Genomic DNA, 22868 nt, shown 5'->3' with positions numbered 1-22868 from the left:
TGGATTCCATCGTAAGTTGAATCCGCTTCATTTCCGGGGAGACAGTTCAAAGAGTGTCAACGCACGTAAATGTTGATAAGTAAAAAAAGCGTTTCTTAAACAAATAATTAGAAGAATTACATAATACATGGTGTATTGCACGAGCGGAAACAAAGTGGGCAAAATTTGAAATTGAAAATCGCGCGCAAAATTAGCTCAGACCATACGCCGAATCCACCGTAAGTGGAACCCATCGTAAAACGGTCTCCTGTACCTATAAGAGATGCTGTAAAAAAACCCTGATACTTTTCCTGTTTCATGAGCATTCAATTTAATGGAAATAAATTTTTTGAGGAAATAAACCATTTATAAATAAGTTTTTCCTGATCAATTGAATGGTTTGCGGCGTAACTTCGTTTGCGGCGTAACTTCCTGATGATGTCGCGCAGCGATGAAACTGGTCGTGTTATTAAAATTAATGTGAAATTTACAAAGGTTTTTCATTCCAATATAAGTTTTTCCTGGATATACACAATTACTTATACCACTTATTTTTATATCAGAGCGCGACCCGGGTTTCAATGAATTATCATCATATTCAGGCGCGAATTATGATTATTATTATTATTATTATTATTATTAAATTATGATAATTATGATTATTAAATAATAATAATAATTATTATTATAATCATAATTAGCGCCTGAAGATGACGATAATTCATTGAAACCCGGGTCACGTTCTGATATAAAAATAAGTGGTATAAGTAATTGTGTATATCCAGGAAAAACTTATAATGGAATACCACAAAGTAAACCAAGAGTTAGTGAATTTCATTTATAAATAAACGCTATCGTCGGAATCTGCCAATCAGAAACATCACACAGACCACGAGAACTCGGAATTTACCGTTTCAATGTTGGCCGCTGGCAAAGAAGCCGAAAATCGCTCATGCAAATACAAATTCAGAGGTCACAACAGCAAGGTGGACCGTTGACGTCACACCCTTTTTATTTGCACCACAGGAGTCCATTCATGACATTGCATTGAGCTATTTATTCGGGTTGCGCATGTGCACTGCGACTCATGATGCTATTGACGTTAGTGGTACAGGGCAAACTCATGAATCCTCAATAAAAATTTTTACGTTCCCACCAATATTTTCCCTAGCAACGCATCTACTGTTTCAAAGGTCGAACATGTAACACTGTGATTTTAGTGAACGTTCTGATGCACACAAAAGCAGGAGCGCAGCAAAATTTGCATCGAGTGCAGGAACAGAAGGATGTCCGATTTAGATTTCCGGTGAGGTTTCTCCACTGACACTAGGAATGGAACTACACTGACATGGCGTATGTTCTGCAATACGGCATTCAAAATTATTCGGTCGAAATCTACATCTTCAACGCCACTCATCTCTACCTACCCCGTCCTTCAAAACAATTGAAGTAGTGAGTTCCATAACGGGTCATTATTAAGCCCATCGAGCTAAGTTTCACGTCCAAACACTTCCCGTGCACATCCTGAAACTACTGAATCCAACATTTCAACTTTTGCCCATGCATATATTTTACGCTACTTCATATTCGTTCGTAGAAGTCGAATACACAGCTATTTAAGCCCAAAATATGCACACAAAAACTGTTCACCCCAAATCCCTGTCGTTTTGGAAACCATGGTTTCAACAACCAGGTGCATCAAGAGGAATGACTATTATATCGGAATCTCAAACAATACTTCAAAAAGTCCGTTCGAATCCAACATTAAAATTGAGCTGCCTCTCGAAATGTGAATCCTAAAGTGAAAAAGCACGAAAATCCACGATCAAAAAAGTATCGGATTCAGCAGACTCACCCAGCCTTCAGTTTTTATGTCGGCTAATTTTCACGAGACATTGTGGCACACATTCCGAGGTGATTAAATAATACAATCTGCGGGGCAGTGATGACTGCAGAGTGAAAAAATAAAATATAAAAGATTTGAAAATTGCTTTTTCCAAAACCAGTAAGTATTATACCCACTAAAAAGTAAAAAATAAGCTTTTCATCACTCGGAAAATAAAGTGTGGTTACGTTCATTAGAAATGAATGTAAAACAGCCTGATTGGCAAGGATTGGTACGCAATACTAACGCCTCAATCTAATGAGCAACCACACATTTTTCTCCGAGAGATGATAAGCTAATTTTTAGCTTTTGAGTGCATTATATACTCTTTTTGCAAAATATATGTTTCTTAACCTTCTTCATTTTTACTATTAAGTGCGCAACTAAGTTCCCGATGTTTTTTGAACGAAAATAAAACTTTATCGTGAAAAAATGGTTATTAATGAATTATTCAAAGTATTGTCCACCGCTAGCTACAACTTTCCCCATCATTGTACCAGAGGCTAATACCGTAACGGTAAAAATGTTCATTTTTTGAGGCTACCCACGAATCATACCATTTTTTGGTGTCTTCGTAGAAGCGCAACTGCAGCTCAGCCGGACCATGTGCCGTATAACAGAACAAGAAATAATCGGACGGCGTAACATCTGGGGAATACAGCGGGGGGGTCAGGACTTCCCATTTGAGCGTTTACGGGTAGGTTTTAACGGGTTTTGCAACAGTCGATCGTTGTCATGCTGTAGAATCACTTAGAATCATAAGGAATCCAATTTCCTTGCTTTTGCAAAAATCCCAAAGCATTCAATCGCTTGGAAATGGATTGGTTGGTAACTCCAACTGCATAAGCAAGCTCTTCTTTCTTTTAAGCGTGGTTACGTTTATTGGAAATCAATGTAGAACAGCCTGATTGGCAAGGATTGGTGCGCGATATTAACTTATTGGGCCAAAATTTTAAACGCCTAATTAATGAATATTGTATTGTCATCAGAGGCAAGCAAGAGTGCAAAATTTCAAGCCGATCCTATCATGGAATGTGGATTAAAATCATATACAAGATTCCGTGGATGAAACAGGCAAAGAGACGAAGCAAGGTAAGAAAAAGCGTGTAAAAATGAAACATAAAGAGTGCAAATGGCTTTAAAAGGACGAATACGTCTTGCTTGACATGACTTTTTTCGTGACGAATTACTTTTTCTAAACGTATGCCGCCGCATCATCTTGAAATTTTCAGAGTATGTATATCAAATGGACCCTTGCCGACATTTGCCTGTATTTTTGATACAAAATTTACCTCGTTATATCATCATAGGTATAAGTTTCAGACTTGAGATACCGGTGAATATTAACTAGGGCTTATTCTATAAAACCTGGAAATCCAAGATGATGGCATACATTTTAAATGAGTGCAAATTCCCGGAAGAAAGACGAAAGACAACCGATGACATCCAATCGAGCGGAAGTGATGCGTCCTCTTAATGCATTTGAAACATACTTTTGTTAGAGTATAGCTTTGAGAGAAACTACTCATACATGTTTATTTTGTGATATCTAAGGAAAGAAGCACAAAACCGAGTTAGTAGTATCGATCAGTATAGATATTCATTGCAGCCTTACGGACCATGAATAGGCCATGCCCTATGAATCAATCATTAACGCAAAGATCGGGCTATAAGCAACATTTAATACTTAAACTAAAATTTAAGATGGTTCTAAGAAAAATCAAGGTACATTACCCACGAAATTTAACGAAATAACACTTTTCATCAATTTTTGGCGACGCCACCATCTTCTTCACTCCTAAATCACTCCACGTAATCTTGCCGTGAATGGAGCTTCATGCGGATAGGAAATCGAACCGTGGTTGGCTATCACGAGCGTCTTAAATCTAATATTACGCGGTTTAAATTCACCAAATTGAAGTCGACGACGCCTAATGAATGCTAGATTTGGAAACAAGGCATGAGGGATCGGAAACGAAGTTGAAAATAAATGAAAATCGTATGAGGAAAGGGCGGAAGAAAAGTGAGAAATGGGAGGAGGGGGGAAGTGGAGGGGGTGGTGGTGCACGGGATGGTGCTCACTGGTGCATGCAATAGTGGAATTCTCTTCGTACAAATGATGGCAGCACGCGCACAAGGTGGTGGTGTGTCGATTAGGCGCATCCAGCCGCACTGAGCGATCACCTACAATCAGTGAGAGAGGTGAGCAATGTGTGGCATCACAGAACTGAACGGCGTGACGTCACGGAATTGAACGACGTGACGTCACGGAACTGAAGGTGCCATCACGGCACAGATCAGTTGCCGGTGTAGTGAGCGAGGGAAACCTTCGATCACCACTTATCAACACGGAACATGCTTCGTAACGCTGTATTCCGTGCGCTCTCACCAAATGAGCATGACGTCATGATCAGATGATCATAAGCAAAGTGCGGCTGAATGCACAAATTTTTTGGATGCGCGGTGCTCGCTGGGCATGGCAGGACTGAGGCAAGGTCGCTAAGGAGGGCAGACGGGCGGGCCACGACTTTCTACGATTCCCTGCAGCTATCCACTCTACACTTACGGGTCAAAGGCATGCACATCCCTCAGAGTAAGCATTGATAGAGAGTTCGTTGTCTCGGGCGTGACTTCATGAAATCGACTTAACATAATGAAATGTAGAAAAATTTTAACAGCCGGGAACTAAAGCTAAGTCATGTAACTCCACATGAATTTAATACTACACGATGTAGGTTTGCAGCACTCCGTGGCACGTCAACAGATGATGACGTACCACGTCGAAACCTGGGTCTAACTGTATTACGTTTCTGTGATATTATAAAGTTTTCTACACTTCATTATTTGAAAAGAGAGGCCGGCTTATTGCGGCGTCTGAGGCCAACACTGAAACCATGTCACTCCGGCTAAATATAAACATAATTAACGAAACTGGCAAGAGGATAGTTAGATAGTTAGCGGCTGTTTGGAGGAGGCAAAGGACAGCTGAGGTCATCCCCGCCATGGGAAAGAATGTGGAGGAGGATGAAGATATGCTTTTGAATTTTTTTATTTTGTGTGCATCAGAGCGTTCACTAAAAATTCATAGTGTAACACGTTCGATCACTTACAAAACAGTTGCGTTGCTAGGAAATTTATTGGTCGAAACGTAAAAATTTTTCATGAGGATTCACGAGGAGTAGGCCCTAATGGAGGATGGGGAGAAATGCGGCGTCGGCATTAGCCTGCCCCTGACGAACGACGCCCAGGGGATCACGGTCTAACACCCTATCCGACGGAGTGTTGAAACTGAAGTGCACCCAAAAAGTACTCGAGCAGGGATCGGGCGTGCAGAAGAGTCTCCCCCGCGATTTGAACCCAATCCCACTGGATGGGAAGCCAACACTGCAGCCACCACAACAAGCTCCATCACCCGAACGGAAAATTAACATCATGCTTCCGAAACAGGAGCATATCATAGCATTATGCCACTTCTCTGAATTAAATAGAGATACAATTGTCGTTCGATATAAACTCACCGATAGAAATCAAACAATGCAATTGGTCACTCAGCTGTAATTCCTGTGAAGCAAAGATGCAGGGGTGGGGGTTGGATCACGTGCTGTCAGAGCATCAATCTAGGCTCAAATGACACATATCCCTCTATTCCATGCTTACTCTGGGACACAACCTTAAAATACACCAACACCCTAATTTCAAACCGAATCTAAGCCTATGCAGTGGAGTACGAGACTACAGGGACCTGCAGGTAGATAGCACATTCCATTATTTTTTCTATTCCATACAAATTTCAAATCCACATAGGTATATGTATGCATGAAAGTTACACATTTAAATTTCACGGGGGAATGGGTAGGGCGTTAGTATACAACTTAGGGCTCCGGGCTCAAATCCATGGTGAATGTGGAAGTGAACAGTCCCGAATAAAAATCTTTGAAGAGCGTGCTAGCGCCTCTGTATCCAATTTGTGAAGTTACACGCCTGTGACTAAGTCTAGAGGGAGTTCTAACCTCAAATATACGAACTAACCTTTAGGTTGAACTACAGAGTTACCTGTCCATTTCATGAATGCATATACAAAGGTGCGATTCGCTACGCAAATTAGCACCGGAGAAGTTTTAATTGTGAGCCTGAAAATACATTCTTTAGCTACGCCTGCGTAATAATTCCAGCTCGGTAAGAATATTACATTCTTCTGTGCACATAAAAGTGCACTTCAACCAAAAGACTCCTGGTAGAATCCAGGCAAAACTGTGGTCCACCTATGACAAACAACGTGGCGCAAACTCGGAAGATGGAGAGATCAAAGAACCAAGAAAGCAACGGAAGACTACGAGATAACATAGTTGGCTGGTAACGCCGCGAGTGGCGATTTTGAAATCTTATTTTGATGTGCGCGGAGCGACAATTATCTAACGGCGGACTTCAGAATATTCGTGGCGGCAGAATAGCTCAAGCTTCTGCGAAAAGAAATGGGGGATTCTCAATGCAGTTCCCTGGTATTAATAATCAATGTATGCAACGCACTACTTGTCAGCAATCTCTTTCGCCGTCGGTGCTGGCCAAGCTAAAGTACGGAGCGCGACTTTCACATCCGACGGCGAGAGTCCTCAATGCTCTCACTGAAAAGCTCCTTTTCTTACTCAACACTTTACAAAACTACTAATGGCCTATTTCCTCCTTTTGCATTTCCCAGTCCGACGAAATCAAATATTGTTCAACGCTACGTTTCAACAGCCGTCTGTTGCAGCACTTTCTCAGAATCCATAATGAAACTATCATTTTTTAAATTCACACTCTTTTTTTAATTTCAAACCGGCCTAGATTCCAAGGCACTTGCGCCATCATTTATGCTATAAAAGCTTAAAAAATGGGTGCAGACAAAATTATTTTCATTCTGAATGGGAGCAACGTAATGTAGACTATAATCTCAGGTTTAACTTGGAACGAGGAGGTTCGCCTTCTAAATAAAATTATGAACAAGGGAAAACCTTGGAAAATGCAAAGAAAAAAATTATTTTGTCATAATTAATCCGCTAGGGCACCTTCAGGTAACCATAAGGGTCTTCGTACCTGAAAATGCTCTATAGAGAGACAACAGTCGTGTTAATAAAAAAAGCTCAGCGGATTTTACAAAGCTTTTAACGTGCCTTGATGCTATTATGGGGGCAACTTCCACGAAGTCAACCCTGAATAGAAAACTCTTATTTCTCCTGCAATGCTGACCCAAACTTTTCCTCTGAGGAAAGAGCCCACGCTTAGAAAAGCTCGCATCAAGAACCAAGATTAGAGAATGGACCAGCCACAATACTTTGTATTCGGAGTCAGCGGATGTGAGTTTATTCCGACGCAATAAAGATTCCTACGCGGAAGCCTTACGGAGAGAAATCGAGTGCGGATATCCGTTTTTGGCTTCATCTTATAACAATGGGACACCATAATTCCCCATTTAAGTTCTCCTGATGCGAGGTCAACTACACAAAGAGTGAAACAAACATCCAATTCGATTGACTGACGATTATGGTCGACCTATGTGATATCATTCTAAATATAACTTATAGATTACAGGGATTATAGTCGATGCCAAGGTAACCAGACACTAGCTGACCTCTAGGGACGAAAATAAGTTTGCCACAATGAGGCCGTTAGTGGGCCCCAGATAGTCACCTGCATGTCGCGGCTTTATCCTCAGCCGACGTATTATTGAAATAACGCGTTATAGAAACCAATTGGATTTACAAGATATGCTAGAGGTAAATATTCATTATTACATGTAGTTTCCCGTGCAAATTTTCTAATGACAGTTATTGAGTAACTTGGAGACATCTACAAGAGGTTGAAGGTTTTGGAATCAGTCGCTAACATGCAACACCCTCGTAGATCCACTATTTACATGAGAGGGAGGAGACATGTGTGCCGTATCGCGTCTTGGGTCACTTCGCCGCAGTGCGCAGCCGCGGAGCGCCGGCGTCAGTCCTGCCAAGTCCCCACTACTATTTGGTGCACGTGCATATTTGTGTGTACGAGAGTACGAGGTCAACAATGAGATTGCATACTCACAAACATGAGTCCACCAGCTGGCTGCTGGACATATCGGCGTTCGGTGGATGTTCAGCCGGGACAGCTTCTCAGACACGGCCCCGAAAGTCACTCGGGATGGACGGCATCAGGTGCCCCAGTGGTATTCGCCTGACAACGACAAACAAAACAATTAGCACATATTTCCCACCTGTACAACGGTAAACATTGCAAAAGATACACGACTCGTGAATAAAAATGTTTAGTGATGACTTTTTAGAGGAATTCAATAATTAAAAAGTTATAATAATGAGGTAATAAAAGCTTTTAGCCAAAATATTATTTTATTTGTATTAATATAAGTATTACAAAAATTGGGACCAATATGTAGGCATTTTCTACGATATCCCTAATTATTCAGTCACATGAGAAGGTGTCAGAATGTTTGCCATGTACAATTAAGCAAATGTATATGTAGTTTAAATGTCTTCGATGAGGCAATATTTCCATAGGAATGATTCTGTTAATTCTTTTGACAAAAATAATCCCCTCTAACAATTGCCGAGTGCTGCCAAAGCATGGCTACAATGCTTGCAATTCTGTTCATGCTGACATCAACTTTTGTTTACATGTGCTAGTATTTTTACAGGGAAAACGTAAGGACAGCGGATTAAGCATACAAATGTCCAGTAAAACTTACTACGAAATACTTCTATCAAATAAATTAAATATAGATACTATTAAAATATCTCGCATGGGTAATTACACCAATTATTAAGCATTACACGGATACTTCTATATCGACGAGAAAGAATCATCAATTTTTGGATGAAATTACCTATCACGGTTTCTACATTTTTTGCTAAGCCAAAAACGGGAAAGAGAGAGTCAGAAATTTCAAAATAAGAATTATATGTGCTAGTTTGAACTACATATCGAAATTTATTATCAGATAAATGACTTAAGACCTAAATAAGCGTGAAATAAACGAGTAAATAGAAAACTACGGGCATGAGTACAGTGCTCGGAGGTTGGTGCAAAAATAAAAAAGAAATACAGGTGTTATATATGATTAGGAATTAATCCAAAAAAAACACAAAAAACAATAGTTCCCAAAAATATCCTAAATTTTACCTTGCTCCGCACCCTAATTTGCCAATTGCTGAACACGAATAACGTCCCAAGAGACGCTGAGGCTACTAGTAATAACCACTTAACTAGATGGCTTCGATACGAAATCCATTCTAATCGCAAAATTAGCATAACATTCAAAAGAAGTTGACCGGAAAGCAAACTAACAGCATTGCATTTGTATAATATAGTGTACTACCTTCGTCAGGAGACTCGGAAAATAGGAGCAAAAAAATTGAACGAAAACTAATTTGAATATTTACATATTTAAGTACTTTTTATAATAAAAAGGGATACCTCCGAGAGCAAACGGAGTTATGCCTATGATAATATCTCTGCTATGATAAAATGTTTCGTTCGACACCTTGCCACTAATTCTACAATATGATCTTTGTTTTGATTCAATGTACCAAACTAAACCTCAAAATTATGCCTATAATACGGCACTTTTGTTTTACTACTTTCATGTGCTAAGGATTAAGTGAATCGCAGCAGTGTTATGCAGATGAAGCAATTATTACTCGAGTACAGTTTTGTTCGATCTTTTCAGAACACACGATAAAATAATTTCTATCAATTTTACTATACGTCTTATTTTACATTAAACCAATGGTACTGCTAAAAATGCATCACATCGATGGGAAAACCAATAAATAGGTAACTAAATGCGAAATATCTCCCCACTAGAGGGGCCAGACCCGTCATTTTGACGGATAACCTCTACTTACTTAATCATATAGCCTAGAATTTTTTCCGTCGTCTTAATTTTTTATAACTTTTAATTATTTGATTGTACGTATCCTGTTAAATTATAATTCGTTTGTTTCACACAGAAATGGTGTTATACCTCCTGTCTACATTAAAAGACCAATACCCGTCAAAATTACGGACTAGGCGTTTCTATTTAATTTGTAACGGTAACGCGTTTTTTATTCAGGAATTCACTGCAATGTATTCCATCTGGCCATTTTGATGTTTTAGTTGGCAAATATATGCATTTAACATTCCTTATTACATTTCGAATGGAAAAAAGCTGCTCATCTGTCATACCGAGACGCGTGTGGTAGGCCAGGTCAGGGGAAAAAGGAGCGACGTGACGGCTGTTACTTTTAAAATTTTTGTTGAAAAAAGATTAATTGCAAATACACGGTTGTATTGATAAATATATAAAAAAATTATATTTAGTGAATACATACTAAAAATATATGACTAAAATAAGTACTATCCGTCAAAATAACGGGAAATGGTCCTTCTAGGTAGCCATACGACCCCGGTACTTCCAGTGTTAACACTTATTTCATCTATTTAGTATAGCAGCTTTCCCCTTTATCTGTACCCTTAGCAAATTTCCGCTCTCCCTTTATACGCATAAGAATCGATACGGCTCCCCTTCGTCTGGGTCCTCGCTGAATAAACCATCAGCCCTCCACCAGTTTCTTCGACACTGCAATGAATTATCGCCAACGCCTTGGACACCGCATTCCTCCCCCTCCATCTTCCATTCAATACTGGCTTCGAACACTCAAATAAATAAGTATTGCTACTCATACATACACTCTAACAAAATAAATCGCTAGGTTCGCGATCAATATTACAAGTCCCTTTATCTAGGGCAAATATGCACACGACAATAACATTTATCCCGTGTCAAACTAATCACCGAGTGACGTACGGAGTAGGCAACCACATCGTTAAACACAGATTCATACAAGCAAACCTTCTTTACCTACTTATTTTACAACGTCTTGACACTAAACGTTATTCCCTCAGAATATACCGCTTTCCCTCTTTCCGTCTTTAACATATTACACCGGCGACCTCACAACCCGTGGCCCCGAGGAAACAAAACGTTCTCTTTGAGCAAACATATAATACCTTAGAAAGGGTGGAGAGATACCCAACGTCGGAATTAGACTTTCCTGGTCTAAAAACTTCATAAGGACCACCGCTTTATGACGCATCCGTCGGAAGGAGTACTGAAGGTACTCTCCAAAAAAGCAGTGAAGTCGAAACCGTGAGAGCGATAGTGAATAATATTTCAAAATGAAATTCAGAGATAATTAAGGGAAGAGGTAACTCAAATTTCACAAACAGCTAGGAACAGAAAAATAATGATTTACTACGAGTTATAAGCAAGGTAACATGCTGAAATATTTTAATACGGGGAAATAACGAATTCACTAACAGAGAGAAACAGTTACGATACTTTCAATGAAACGGAAAAAATGAACTGCGGGGAGTGGGCGGAAAAATCTGTAATTATCGTACCCATTGTGTTATTGGGAAAATGAGAGTGCCTATTGTCACATGATTATGCGGCCGAGATTTCGGCTTTCCTCGAAGCTACCTCTATCGTTGACTGTAGCGCATGAGAAACGTGAAATCGGCCGGATAATTATCATTGCTATTCATTCGCCGATCAATGAATTTCTCGCGCGAATCCACATCTGATGAGAAAATCCAGATTCTAAATAGGCAGGTAACTTGAAAGCAACTATGATACGACGAGAATCCTTGATAAAGCGTTAATAATTGCTTAAAATATTCTTAACAAATCGCGGTCGTTGGAACGCCTATTAGGCTGTTCGCCTGAGATTTCCTCAAAGCAGGAGATGAGAGATGTATACTAGATGAATTAACCTTGATTCTTTACTTTAGGGGGTAGAAAGAAATATAGGCTAAACTAAATAAGCAAGTTTGGAGAGAGTTTTTCTCAGGAGATGTGAAAGATATCCTCAGGTTACCGCCGTACTGTGGCAGGAGATAAAACACGGTAGGACTGAAGAATTTAATATCATTCTTACTTCGCGCCATCAAAGATAGCAACAGTTTCTCAAATTGTAATATCAATCGCGGCAAAACCTACGATGACCGATTGCATATATTCTTTTTTCCAATTGTGTTTTTTTTTCTCTTTATTAATTTTATCATTATAAAACGGTTTGACCCCTTTGAAATCAAGGTGAAGTCTTTTCTATATTATAGCCTAGCATAATTGCATTATGCACTAATGCATTGCATGCATTTTCTAACGTTAACAAATTTTTAAGTAAGTGTATTTCCATTACAGTCTTGTGTTGCATGGAGAGACGCATGCTTAAAGGAGCTCAAACCGCCCAACAAATGCATACCTACAATGTGTTACATATGTTTTTGATAACTATGAGAAAATCATGCTATGTATTGCACGCTAGTGATTAGTTACATCCTGTCAAACACCCTAGAGTCCTCTAATAGTATAATGAACCGTCGGTTAAGAAATTTTATGCCCTCGAGTGGGTGAGGAGTGGGTGAGGAGGTAAGTGAGGAGTTCATAGGAAAAACGAAATTACAAAAATGGACACAAAAAATAACCCCACTGTTAATTTCCTTGTTCAATTCTGCGTTTTATTACACGGAATGATCACCAATGGTATTTTATGGTACTAATCACTGCTACAACGAAAAAAACTGTGTTCCCGAGTGTTCGAGCGAAGCAGTAACTTTAGTAACCCATAACTCGGCAAAAGTCATTACACTACAATCAAACTTGATTATTAGTTAGATAGCGCTTAGCAATCAATTCTGTTAGTATCAAATATGTATCTTTTACATAAAATTATGCGATTCGGAGAATAATCTGAATAAAATGTTATTAATTATGGGCAAAAAGTGAATAAATATGGGCAAAACAGATGAGGCCTCGTATATTTTCGTTCTTAGCAGGGTTCTAATACGTTTTTCCACAGCACTATTAACATGCAATTTTCTATGAAGTAAGAGCGCCTTCAGATGTAGATGTATCCCTCTTAAACGTTTCCGGCTTAATTTTGAGGAGCCAATAAAAACGAAAATGAAATTCACTTTACACATTATACATTGAAAAATTTTCACCGAACATGTTTTCTGCGCTAATTATTGTAATTATTACTACTATCAAGGCAATACTTACCAAAACCATAGTAATAACATATCAGGGCAGAAGGTAAAGAGTGAATTCCTATCTGAATATCGCAGAATATGTATACTCAATACTAGGATACGTACTCGATAATAAATCTTTGTTTTGGAAATGTTAACGCTTGGAGCTTGTTTTTATCGCCAGTAGCCAATTTACGCCGTGGAGGCCATTGTCCTGGACGCCGGCACGCGCCGCGAGGTACAAAAAAGTAACTCCGGGCGCCGGCGCCATCGAATTAACGCTGCCGGCGCACATGCCCAATATAGATTCAAGGAAAGGTATTAACAAGGTTCCCTCCAAAAAGAAGCCAACATTCAAGTAGCGATGGGGAGGATTGAACAAAAAATTAATGCATCAGCCACGTGGCTCTCCAACCGATCGTAAAAAGGGAGCAGCGGTAATGGGACGCATTAGTTGGGGGCGAGGGGGTGGGGGAGGTCGCAGGAGAGGAGGCGACCGCGTCATCGGCAATTTACTGCATTGGGTCGTAGAAGACGGGGGTCGAGGGGAATATCGGCCGCGACGCGAATATTTTTCGGCGGCCGAATGGCCTAATTTCCGCAAAAAAAGACCATCCGAGCCGATAGATTCCATCAAATTGGATTTGCCGCGATGAGAGGGCGAACGTAAGGATGATGAGCCGATCCACAAGTCACAAAGCATCGTTACGACCCGCGTCGACTCGGGGGATCGAGTCTCTCATTGTCAGCATCGCATTATAAGTACGGAAGGGAACGTAGTCATTAGAGAAAAAAATTGCTGATGAAACGAAAGTGCAGGCAGTGAAATCTTCCCAAGAGCTTGAGCGATTAACGAAAGCGAAAGAGTTGTGGGAACAATATTTATTCTTATATTATTATGATATAAGTTCAGATTGTCTGTGTGAGAAAAGAATGATCGATCTTTTTCATGAAAACTTCAAAATTTATCTTCTAACAGTACTCGATTGACTGGCGTCCACAAAAAATAGGATTTCCGTTCCAAAATTTCTGATTAAGCATTTGATGATGCCCATTTTTGTACAGGCTCCACTAACATTACTTGTATGAAAATACGAAAAATGTTCATTGGAGCAAGAATATATGCCATTTAGACTAAAACAGTTTCACGAAATTTTATTAATATGATATGAATCGTGACAGAAATAAAATATAGGCACAATTTGCTAACTAATTCAATAATTGATATCAAATCACGTTAGTTTCATCATGCAGCCGATGATACGGCGATGCGATCGACTTAAATGATTGGAAAAACTATTAAAGTTAAAAAAAGGATAGAACTATTCAAACTATTTTTAACCATAAATTTTCTTCGTAATATTCATCGGTGTCGCAAAGAAGGGTATTTCTTAAAAAAACACGAAAAGTATTTGTTTTCGATCGCGGAGTAATGAGCGCCTTCAGTTCTGAGAGCGAAGATGGAATGTTTCCAGATTAAGCGAATGAGGCGTTCACGAGTAAGAAGGAAATGATAAGAGAATCGATAGGTAAGTTTCAAGAACTAATTTTCAAACTGTTCCATGTAAACCTAAATAAACTGGTGGAATATTTATTAAAGAATAAACAGGGAGTGAGATTGGGTCCTGTGCTTCAGTCCATGTGAAACTTAAGAGGCAATAATCTCTCGCAACAGGTAAAAATCGAAATTTGAATGAAAATAGCGCTTGTGCAAGACTTTACATATAACACCACCTCAATTTACAAACAGGGGCCATGAAGTAAACCACTTGCTCATGGCCTACGACCTATTTCTCGTAGGAGCAATGTATGTACACTATTCCAGCTCCGCCAGATGCCACATATTTTCCGGCTAATTGCCAATTTTTAAGCGACCAGCCCCCGACCTTACTTACACGCGATACTTCGGAATATCTTTTGCGAATATCTCTCATCTATTATTGAAACTCCTCCTTATAAAGAACGCCTTAAAGAGATAGGATTTACAAAAAGAGCCGCCCCTTTGTGGTCTGGGACCAGCATTGTTTCATTCATATCCCTGAAAAGGGCATTTACAATTGACATAAAAATGATTAATGTCTGCAAAGATCTCAGTCTTAATCACACCAGTTTTATCTATAAAATTACTTCATGAATCATTTTATAAGCAGAAACTACCGAAACATTTTCACCCGCCACTTCCATACAGCGGTCACCTCGTTGGGCCGCCCCTTTCAAAATATGATTTCCAAAGATATAATTCCATTTATCATGCTTCCAATGATTCATGAATAAACCAATTTCCTTAAGCAGACCTTTCCTTTTGGTCAAACTTGTCGACAATAATAAAGCTACTTGTAGCATTTTTTGTACTTTTCACAGATATTACGAAGAACGGTATGAGATTCAACGGTTTTTTCGTGAATAGATGGATTTGAAGTAAGACATGAAATACTCATTAAAATATGTAACCTAAATCCTATTTTAGTAGCTCAGCAGAGGTAATAAAATTGCCTCAAAATTTTACATTATTTCAAGAATATGAACTAATAAACACAAAAAATACTCTGTTCTCCTTCTTTCATACTTTTACTTGTACAACCTATTCACCCTCAAAACTAGTTTGCGTATGAAGAACCCGGGCAGACTTAAACCTTTTCCATGTACCCCAAGCCCGTACCAGGCAGTACCTAAATTCCTTCCCGAATACAGCATCCAAGTTTTGGAATTCATTAACCCCCTCAATGAAATGCTCCTCCACCCCGAAACCTTTTCAGAGGAAATTGTACGAATACTTAAAACAGTAGCACTGATGTTTTGAAATGTAAGAATGTTTGTGTTGATTGATTTGATTATTGTTTGAACCTTTGTGTTCAATTACTCTTGAATTTATGTTATGCTAATTTCAGAATTACTGCAATTTGAGCAGAATGTCATCCGTAATTATCTTATTCTGTCACTCTTATGGGTTTTCCAGAGCATCAACAAACCATTCATTCATTCAAAAATCATATTTTATTAAAATAAGGTAAACCCATCCACTGGACAACTCCATTATGACCAACTAACTACCAAGGACCATGAATGTGCTCTCCGTCACTGTGCTGAATGAAGCCTTCCGCTAAACCTCCACTTGGACAAAGTGGCCCGCGGGCCAAAACAAATGCCCACTAACAAGAGGAAGCGAGGCACGCGATCCGGAGACTGCAAGAGCATGGAATGCACGCGACTATCCTGGACGAGGGCCTAAGCTGGCTGCGTCGCATCAAAGGACACAAAGGCAGGCCACACATAGCTGCCCAAAGGCCATTGAGTAGCGTACGAAACAAGGCCTGGCCCCGCCCACGCTTGAGACCACGTGACACACTGAAGCTTAATTCCCAAAGCATGCTCAACACTACGAGATAAAACCAAGACATGTTTCAAATAATAACCATTAAGTAACTTAAGCACTCGCCGCCCGGACTCTCCTCCACTTCTTTTTCATTTTGAATTGAATCATTTCTTGACTCTTTACCCAAAGGAGTACCAATAGAGCTACATCAAAACCAATAAATTAAATTTGCAAAATTCACTCAAAATATAAGTAATATTCTTACACTGTCTTAATAATGGAGGCTGTACTTCTGTAACAATGAACATAAGATTATATACCTCACCTATCTATACCACATAAGATTCTATAGCTTACCAACATGCGGGACTCTGTAGCTCTGTCAGAATGCAATAAATTGGCATTGAGACGGTGCTCCCACTCTGTACAATTACCTCACTAGGTTCCTGTTGATTTATTTGCTGAAATCAACTCTACGCCGTGCATACGGCTGAACGCCCCGCCCAACGGCCACGTGATACAACATTCTTGAAAATCATCTTTCAAATAAGAAACGGACAAATTAATCCATAGGGGGCCACGTTGCATAAAAAGAGGATTTCAATTAGAATGCAATAAAATGCCTAATTAGTGTGGAGGCTTTCGTCGCAATCCAATGCGCTTCCAATCCTTTGGTTTTTCCGACTTTCGTTGTTTTCATCCCACAGAATAGTAGCAGGTGACAGAAGTTTTACTAACGTTTCAGCACAAACCGTCCATTGCTGGTATTGAAGAAATCTGAATGGACGTGGGAAAACTCCATTAACCAACAAGGATTCTCATCGAATTGAATCAGAAATTCATTTCCAAGTTCTTTCATCGATGAACATATGGAGATAACAGCGAGTATATATAAATATATATATTAGAAATGATGGATATATTTCTTTGATCTTATTAACTTCGGTATTGCTTGTCTTTCATTTATTTGCTTGTTTGATATCAGCCTTAATTGGGTAGACTTATTTCATTCATTAACCGTTAAATAATTTAATTTTTATACGTAACTTCATTCGTGTTATGGTCTATAATTCCATGAAGTGAAGCATGATCGTTGAAAACTCCACCTACGCAGCTGCGCACGCATTCATTTTATAATTATCATAATAGAGTACAATCGTGGCGTATTGTATACCTCCATACCGATAGTCACCCCAGCGAAACGCTCTAGAAGTGGTTTGAAGGGTATCATAAAGATGTAATACGCATTGAAGGATCTGAAGACGAGGAAAACACACACGTAATATGCATCACAGAAACACTAACAGAAACACATGTAATATATACATATATGTAGATTAGTAAAAGTCGATGGCCGGCGTGGGACCTTGGTTGACCAAAATAGTACACTTAGCTTATTCCATAGACCTTCACAACTTTGACTCGAACGGTTTCTGCCATCTCAGGCTGTCATTAACAGCATCAAAATCTCGTTTGAGCATCGCTCGTAACATGGCCCTCCGCACTCCTGCACCAACTTGCGGCTGCTATGGTACTTATCACTGCGACTTGATATTCATTTTCCAGGGTACGTAACCCTCTCTCTCGGACCATAATTAATTACTATACATACATGGAGCAAAGAGTTTTTAAAATATTTCTTTTTCAATCTCGATTGAGATAAATGTCAACTTGATGTAATATTACCTATACATATGTCTCCTTTGAAACACGATGTGACTTAAGCCTGTGACGTCAGTAAAAATCAAATTTCAGCACGTTCTTCGATACTTATAGTAGATAAATTTTGCTTCCTTTACGACACCTACACAATAAAATTTTGCGGATTAATACCAAATAATAATTCAGAGAACTTTTTTTCGTTTATCCAGGGATAAAACACAAGTTCACATAATCAGTAATAGGATTACTAGTTTAAATTACATTAAATATCCAAAAATATATTCGGGAAATAGGTATTTCCCTTTTACTCTAGGATACCTCAAAGTCGATGTTTCACATAAACCCTCACGTTTAGAAAAAACACAATAGCCACTTTAAAGGGCGTGTTTGGCATTCACCACCTGGTCACACCTTCTAATGATGATCCCTGGGCACGACGATGACCCCGCATGAAACTTTGCCAGCAAAAAGCTCACGTGGAAGCTGCCTCCAGATCCAAAATACCCTTGTCTCCTCTCTCTCTCCTTCAACTTCCCTTAACGACCATTCCGACTACTTACGATAAAACCCAGACAACACGGCTGCTAATAAAAAAGTCCCCACGGGCGCACTATTAGCACTCATGAAGCGGACTTTGGATGCGGCAGACGCTGCTATCGGCACCACCAATGGACGCATCGCCCTGAAAGCCGTCGCGCGCTAAGTGCCTCCCAACGAAGCATTCTCGATAAAATCCCCCTGATGCCCCGTACAGCACCCCCGTCCAACCCACAGAATTAGGAAGTTCAGCAAGGACTGCACGAACCAAAACATATAAATACAGCAGGCTACGTTTTCGAATGGGATCGAGCTGATCTTGCGCGCATTTTTTTTTAATTTTAAACTATTGCCGATTTTGTTCCCGCTTACACAATATGTCATCAACGATGCCATTCCACGCCTTGTTATTTGACGAAGCACATTTTTAACCAAGTCGGATTTGCAAGCGCTGATCTTTTTTAAACTAATCGCATAGAAATGCAGATAAATCATAAATAATGCTGATTGAACATACGGAGGAATTCACCATACGATTGGTCATCCAGAATGGATTTGTATCGTAAAGCCAACTTCAAGAATTAGGAAGTTCAGCAGGGACTATACGAATCAAAACATACAGTAGACCCCGCAATGCAATGGGATCGAGGTGATCCTGCGCGATCTTTTTAAATTTATAACTTCCGCCGGTTTTGTTCCTGCTAAACAATATGTCATCAACGATGTAATTCCACGCCTTGTTCTTCAAAGAAACACATTTTTACCTAAGTGGAATTTGCAAGCGCTGATGCTCTTTAAACTACAGATAAATACCGACTAAACGTTATTAGCGCCCCACCATATTTCCACGTTGGTAGGTAGGTTTTCACATAAGCGATAAATTAAGAGAGATATTTTTACGGACGGATAGACATGGAAATTTGTTTTTCCTCCGAATCATAAAGGACTTTAATTAATGCTAGTCGTAAGTTTGTTTGAGAATTTGCTTTTTATATGAAAACGTCTGGTGTCGTAACACCCTCGGCCACACGCCTTTTTAGGCGACTTGCGGAGTACAATATAGATGTAAATAAAACTGATCCCTCGTTCGGAAATAATGCAGATTGAACATGCAATGCGGATTCACCCTACGATCGGTCCTCCGAAAGAGATTAATATCGTTTGCGAGAGTCCCATGCAGTGGCGGATACAGATGGGGGGCGCAGGGGGCGCGCGCCCCCCCCTTGCGGGTCCGGTTGTATTGCCGAACATTGCAAAATCACAATTGTAAATATTTTATATTATAAGATGGCATTGTCTTTTACATGTTTATTATCACTTTAAATATCTTATACTTTGCCTGTGACTTGATCATCTCTTATTACGATAAAAGTAAAGACAACTCAAGATATGTTGCGCCCCCCCCTTGAGTTTTTTCTGTATCCGCCACTGGTCCCATGTAAGTATGTATAAACTTGCTCGTAACTCCTAGTGCTTATGTGACCTTCCAGCCACGCCTGCGTTTCTGGGAACCCACCTTCATTCTATTACTTAAAAGTACTAATTGCTAGTATTTTGTATAATTGATGACTATTACCATGGAATTCATATTAATAATTAACCAATTAAGAATTGAATTACATAAATTTCAACGTGAACATTTCATAACATATAGAAACGATGAGATTTTTAATGATAATTTTTTAAGATAAAAATAAAAAAATCACTGATATATCAAAACATTTACCATTAAGACCTAAGTGCTCTACCCGCTAAGGAAGGTTTGTATTGAGCATTGTACAGACTGCCCCGGCCTGCCTCCTCTCCCGACTTGGACTTCCCGCTTCAAATTATGGTAAGGCCTACTACATTTCATTCTATCAATTAATCCCATTCCCTTCCTTCCCCTCCCTCGCTCACCTATCATTCTTCCCTTTCACACTGTTTTTAACGTATCTGCTGCGCCCACAAGCACCATCCGCTTCATCCAAAGTTTTTTTTTCTCCACCGTATATCCGTTTCATATTCCAGAGTTTATATAAGTGGGAACCAGAGTATAAGTATGTGTAAGAAAATCAAAGGATTTGCACGAGGGTGAACGAGGTAGCTTAGAGAAACAAAGTATGCGTCAATTTAATTTTATGCCCCAATATTATAATGCTGAATTGCATTTATTCCCCAAATGATTATCGGCAATTTCAGTTTCGGCAAGTCTTTTGACAAGTCGAACCTAGACACTTACAAGTTCAAAATTCTTATTCCATCGAGGAGTCAAGATAAATCGCCCGAATCAATTGATAACTTATTCCATCGATTCGAGATATTTAAAAAATCCGAAGATTCAAGCGTGATGGAGTAAAATTTTCCCATGTTGAAAAAAATACGTACACATGTCCATGATTATAAAATGAATTACGAACCAGGTTTCAATCGTTTACGTTATCTTGGAGATGATGGATTAACATTGAAATAAATAATTAAATAATAATAACTAATCGTCATAAATTTTATAATAATAATAAATAAATTTTATAATCGTGGAAAATTGCAAGCATTCATTTCAATATAGTAAAAAACATACCTGATAAAACTGATGTATGTATGCATGGTATTATATGCATGTGTATACATCAATGTCCTCAATACCGGCAGGGAAAAATCAGCATGAGGTGCTCATGTAAATGCAGAATTTCCGTACTTCCTTCACCCAATTCGCGGTGACGCAAATTTCGAGGCTAAAATGCTTCGCCATATCCGGGCAGCCAAAGCTAGGGATCCCTGCGGCGATGGCGGGATTATTTCCAACCCCGCACCCCTCCCCCTCCGAATGCGTGCGATTGGAAATCCCACAACTTCACCCACCCATTCACACTCCAGCGAACCCTTCCCCTCATGCACCGCACCACGATGACAGCTACGCGCGTAACCAACTGACTTTTTCGTTCACACAACATCGCGTGCGTGAGGCAGTGTTGCCACCAAACAAGAAGCTGAGAAAAAAGAAGCGATTAGCCAACTACAGTAGGGAGTATTATTTACAGAGGACAGTGCATCCGTATTAAAAATAAGCAACACTTTCTCTCTCTCTCTCGAAAGGTCGTAGTATGTCTCTTTCCCGACGTAATACGAGTTTATTGCTGACGCTATTATCTTAACATTTTCAGGTTACACAAAGTGAACCCTTGACAAAATCTACCTGTATTTGATACATTTATGACACAGGAAAATTTGCGACAGAAGAAATCTCGAGGTAAAATTGAAACATTTGAGATACAGGAAAAATAAGGGTCTACTTCACATATCTTCGAAATTGTAAGATGGTAGTTTTTTAGTTCAGTTTTCGCAGTTTTACAACAAGTTTTGTTTCACGGAAAAGGGACGAAAGAGTGGTATTGAAGTGCATCCTTAGCCAAAAATTTTCACTCACTCGGTACTCCCACCTTAAGGTTACTTTAAAAAGGTGAATCTCGGACTGAATCTGAAAGGTAGATCTCGGACAAAGCCACAGGCGGGTGAGTTTTTCACATTCAGGGTATGGGGTCCAGTTCCTTTCCCTTTGCCTCCTCAATTTTCGACGATTTTCGTTTGGGGGTACCCAATGGCTTCATATCATATATTTTAATATATTTAAATCGACGTTAATAACGTTTTTCTCCACTTTTCTACATTATTATTCGTTGGAATAGCTCGAAAGAGTAATTACTCATTTTTATTACCACGACGATTAGGTTTACGATCACACTTCAACAGCGTTAATGCCGGTCAATAGAAAAATTAACGAAAAACGAACGCGTATTGAACGCCATCTCTCAACCTTCTACAAACTAACAGTAAACTGCCGCACACACACTATTAAAATTGAACTGTGTTACTATGAACTTTTTCCGGGGCCTATTCTTCCATCCCATTTTTGATACCTATGTAACTTTTCATCCCTCGATGTGTTCTCCAATTAATTGAATTGAAACGAGATAATATTGCACGAAACATATGGCTACGACACTGCTCTCTAAAGATGCTACATGCTAACTCAATTTTTCCTTTGAATTCCGACATGTCCTTAGTAAAGTATAATCCCACGCTTAGTTTTCTCAAAGACTATTCCATCGCTAATTTTATCATGAATCTGAATTAAAGAGTAACGCAGAAAAAGCACGAGTAAAACTCGTGGGGACATACTCTAGTTCTCGGTTTTAAGTTCGAAGAATTTCCATAGATTTTTATTGCAGCGACATCCAATATGATTGGTGCGACAAGAGTGGGCAGTTTAATTATTTCAAATCCTGTCAGATTGAAATGGATTTCACCCACCCTCATTCCTCGCCCTATTGGAAACAAATTCAAACAAAACATTTTCGGTCTACGCGATATAATATGCATGTGACTACCATCGCACCGTTTTGTGAACTGTTAGAATGGTGGAGGGAGGTTATGATTTCTTAGATCCCTTTCCTCGTTTTTAGT

At 39.3% G+C, this 22868-nt stretch overlaps 1 protein-coding gene across 13 annotated transcripts in view; it reads right to left on the bottom strand.

The window, feature by feature from the left end:
• Positions 1-22868, bottom strand: part of LOC124171771 (catenin delta-2-like) — a 229484-nt gene that overhangs the window by 102207 nt on the left and 104409 nt on the right. For all 13 annotated transcript variants that reach the window (XM_046551086.1, XM_046551089.1, XM_046551093.1 and 10 more), the window contains one exon: positions 7925-8053. In XM_046551086.1, the coding sequence (XP_046407042.1) occupies positions 7925-7956 (32 nt within the window). In that variant the 5' untranslated portion in view covers positions 7957-8053. The remainder of the gene's footprint in view (positions 1-7924; positions 8054-22868) is intronic.

Source organism: Ischnura elegans, chromosome X, assembly GCF_921293095.1.
Source record: "Ischnura elegans chromosome X, ioIscEleg1.1, whole genome shotgun sequence".
NCBI classification, from domain to species: domain Eukaryota; kingdom Metazoa; phylum Arthropoda; class Insecta; order Odonata; family Coenagrionidae; genus Ischnura; species Ischnura elegans.
The sequence above is the reverse complement of the archived record's forward strand: the minus strand, read 5'-3'. Positions and strand labels throughout refer to the sequence as shown.